At 31.8% G+C, this 2629-nt stretch overlaps 1 protein-coding gene across 1 annotated transcript; it reads left to right on the top strand.

The window, feature by feature from the left end:
• The first annotated feature begins 364 nt into the window (after nucleotides 1-364).
• LOC119678194 lies at nucleotides 365-2179 on the top strand. Its single transcript, XM_038089893.1, has 3 exons — nucleotides 365-471; nucleotides 1102-1892; nucleotides 1954-2179. The coding sequence occupies exons 2-3, from the start codon at nucleotides 1463-1465 to the stop codon at nucleotides 1962-1964; spliced, it is 441 nt and encodes a 146-aa protein (XP_037945821.1). The 5' UTR covers nucleotides 365-471; nucleotides 1102-1462; the 3' UTR covers nucleotides 1965-2179.
• The last annotated feature ends 450 nt before the right edge of the window (nucleotides 2180-2629 follow it).

Here is a 2629-nt window from a genome sequence, read left to right as displayed (position 1 = left end):
TATTAAAAAAGATTCTAAGCTAGTGGTCCGAAATGTGTTAAAATTACTAACCCTTTGATATGTTCAATTAACATACAATTCATACATTATTTGCATCACACAAATACAACCCTGCAATCATACTCAAATCAAACTTAATGCAAAAAAAAAGTATTATCTGTTTTAACAAGAAGAAGAAGCTACAGTGACGACACCTATTTGCATAACGGACTTTGCGTAGTGCAGATAATTTTCAGCTGTTTATTAAGTGAAATTTGTTAGAAATTTGTGCGTTTTGAGAGTTATAGAACATAATTAATACGAAATAATTTGCAAAAAACATAAAAGCATATAAAAGTTTAAAGTTTCTAGGACTTTTTTTGTTTTTAAATTATAAAAATAAATTTTCAATTAAGTGTGTTATTTGTAATTTAAAAAGCGCATAATTACTGAGAGTGTAAAATTTCAGTTGCGTTGAATCGTGGGTAAAAAGTATGAATTCATAAAACAATAAAAGATTAATAATTAATTAAGAGGATTAGAACTAAGAAATTTGCATAAAAAGAGATTTCAAGGCAACCAATTTGTTGTGGTATTGTTGTTGTTTGCGTGCTTTTTTAGCGCGAATGTCGGGCAAATCGGGTTGTGGGGAAAATGCGTTTTGGCGCATTTCCACTTTCTTAATGTAAATTTCGACGCGAAAACTGCGTTTTTCCAACGACAAATCCTCAACAGCTTGATTGCATTGTTAAACTGAGTTTAAAGTGTTCTGTCTGTTTTTTTAACAAATATATAAAATTTTAAAAACCTTCTACGTCAGTTGCGTTAATTTATTTAAAAAAAAGAAGTGAAAGTGCATTGTCTTTCGGCGCGCAACAGGTCGGTGGGAAAACGCGAAAATAACTCTGCGAAATTTTTCAAAACGGAAATATTTAGAAAAATTTTTTTCTAAATTATTCAAAATAAGTTTTGAATTACCGAATTTTGAAATACGTTAATAATAGAGATTTAGCGAAAGTTCAAAAAAAATTTTCATTTCGTTCGAAAAAAGTGCGTGTAATTCCAATTGGTTTCTTATTTTTTGCCACATACAAATTTGTTGGTTTTTTCCTTTCTTTTTAGTAACGTTTTTAGCGTAAAAAGTCGTGAAAAGTAGGAGACGAGAGAGCGTAACATTCATTTTCCTTTGCTACACACGTTGGCTTCGCCGTTGGTTCTCACGCGGCCGCTCAAAATAACTCAAGTGAATTCTGATTGAATCAAACAATCAAATTATAAACTTTTTTGCTTTCTAGTTATCGTATAGAAATACGTCAAATATAAAAAACTATATTTGATCTTCTAAAAAAAATTTAGAAAAGCAAAGGAGTTGTGCGGTGTGTTTAGCAAAAAAAAAACGGTAAAAGTGTGACTTGCGAGCGTATTTTTACGTTTTGTTTCTCAACAACTGGAAAGAGTAACAAGTGTGTTGGAACTGTGCGCAATGGAGTCGTCAACAGTTGTCGATGGTAGTTCACCCTCCTCCTCCGCCGTGAGTACGCAAAAGCGTGGTGCATCAGAGCAATACGAAGACATTGACGAGCTTAATGAGTCGTCAGAGAAAACCATTTCAGCATCTGCTAAGCGCTTCAAGTTGCTTGAGTTCCATAGTCCTGCCAACCACGAGCCCTCGGTCAAGGTTGCAGCTATATTCAAATCCAATAAGAAGTTGAATAAGTTCGCAATGAATGTGTTGTCACCCATAACGGAGTTAACCAAGCATTTATCAGATGCCAACTTGCGTACGCCTAGTTCTGCCAACAACATGAACTTGATTGGTAGCTTCGGTGTGACCCCAATAGATGATGATTCGGATGAAGAGAATACTCCGCCCGGCTTGAAATCATTTAACCTAAGATTGAGTGACGAAGAGAGTAAGTGTATATTTGTAAATATTTTTATTAAATAATTTCTTAAATATTTTACTATACATAGGTAACTTCTAATGTAGTCAAAAATGAAATTAAGAATTGCTCTATGGTTTCTTCATGTGTTTGTTGTACTCTCATATTTTACTCATCATAATGAGCTGACGATTCTATAAGATCCTCTTTTAGGAGTTGCATACAGTTCTCAACAATTACAATCAAGTGACAATTTTAGTTTCACGTGATACGTTCACTGTTGTCTGATATGTACATACATATTTTGCCTGCCTTCCTTATAAATTAAACTGGAAGATATATATTTTCATTAATTTCAACTATAATTACATGAATTTTATTATTTTAAACTATATTTTGTACCTTTAATGCAATACTAAAATAATGCATTATAAAATTAATCTAGCTTTTGTGGATTTTTTTCAACGTAGTATTATCCACAAAAGTTCATTCATAGTTGCGTATATAGTTCTAATATTACTATCTATACAAACGTATTTTATTCTAAGTCATCACAGATATCTATGTAATCACATAATTATTATGTTCTATTCATTATCTAGATAAGTGCTCTATCATACAGATGCATCTGTATTTTATATGATCTCGAAAGTATTATTTTAACTTCTAATTTTATGCACTTGCTTCACTGTGCGCTTTATATATTATCTTAGTTTGAGAACTTTCTTTCCATTTACTATTTCATTCTCGAAGCAATAATGTTTCCT

The sequence above is a fragment of the Teleopsis dalmanni genome, chromosome 2 (genome assembly GCF_002237135.1).
Source record: "Teleopsis dalmanni isolate 2A chromosome 2, ASM223713v2, whole genome shotgun sequence".
Taxonomy (NCBI): Eukaryota; Metazoa; Arthropoda; class Insecta; order Diptera; family Diopsidae; genus Teleopsis; species Teleopsis dalmanni.
This window is presented reverse-complemented; position numbering and strand designations above follow the sequence as displayed.

Bases quoted from the DNA above. Each gene is read 5' to 3' on its own strand.
- LOC119678194 (XM_038089893.1), top strand. From the start codon at position 1,463: ATGGAGTCGTCAACAGTTGTCGATGGTAGTTCACCCTCCTCCTCCGCC.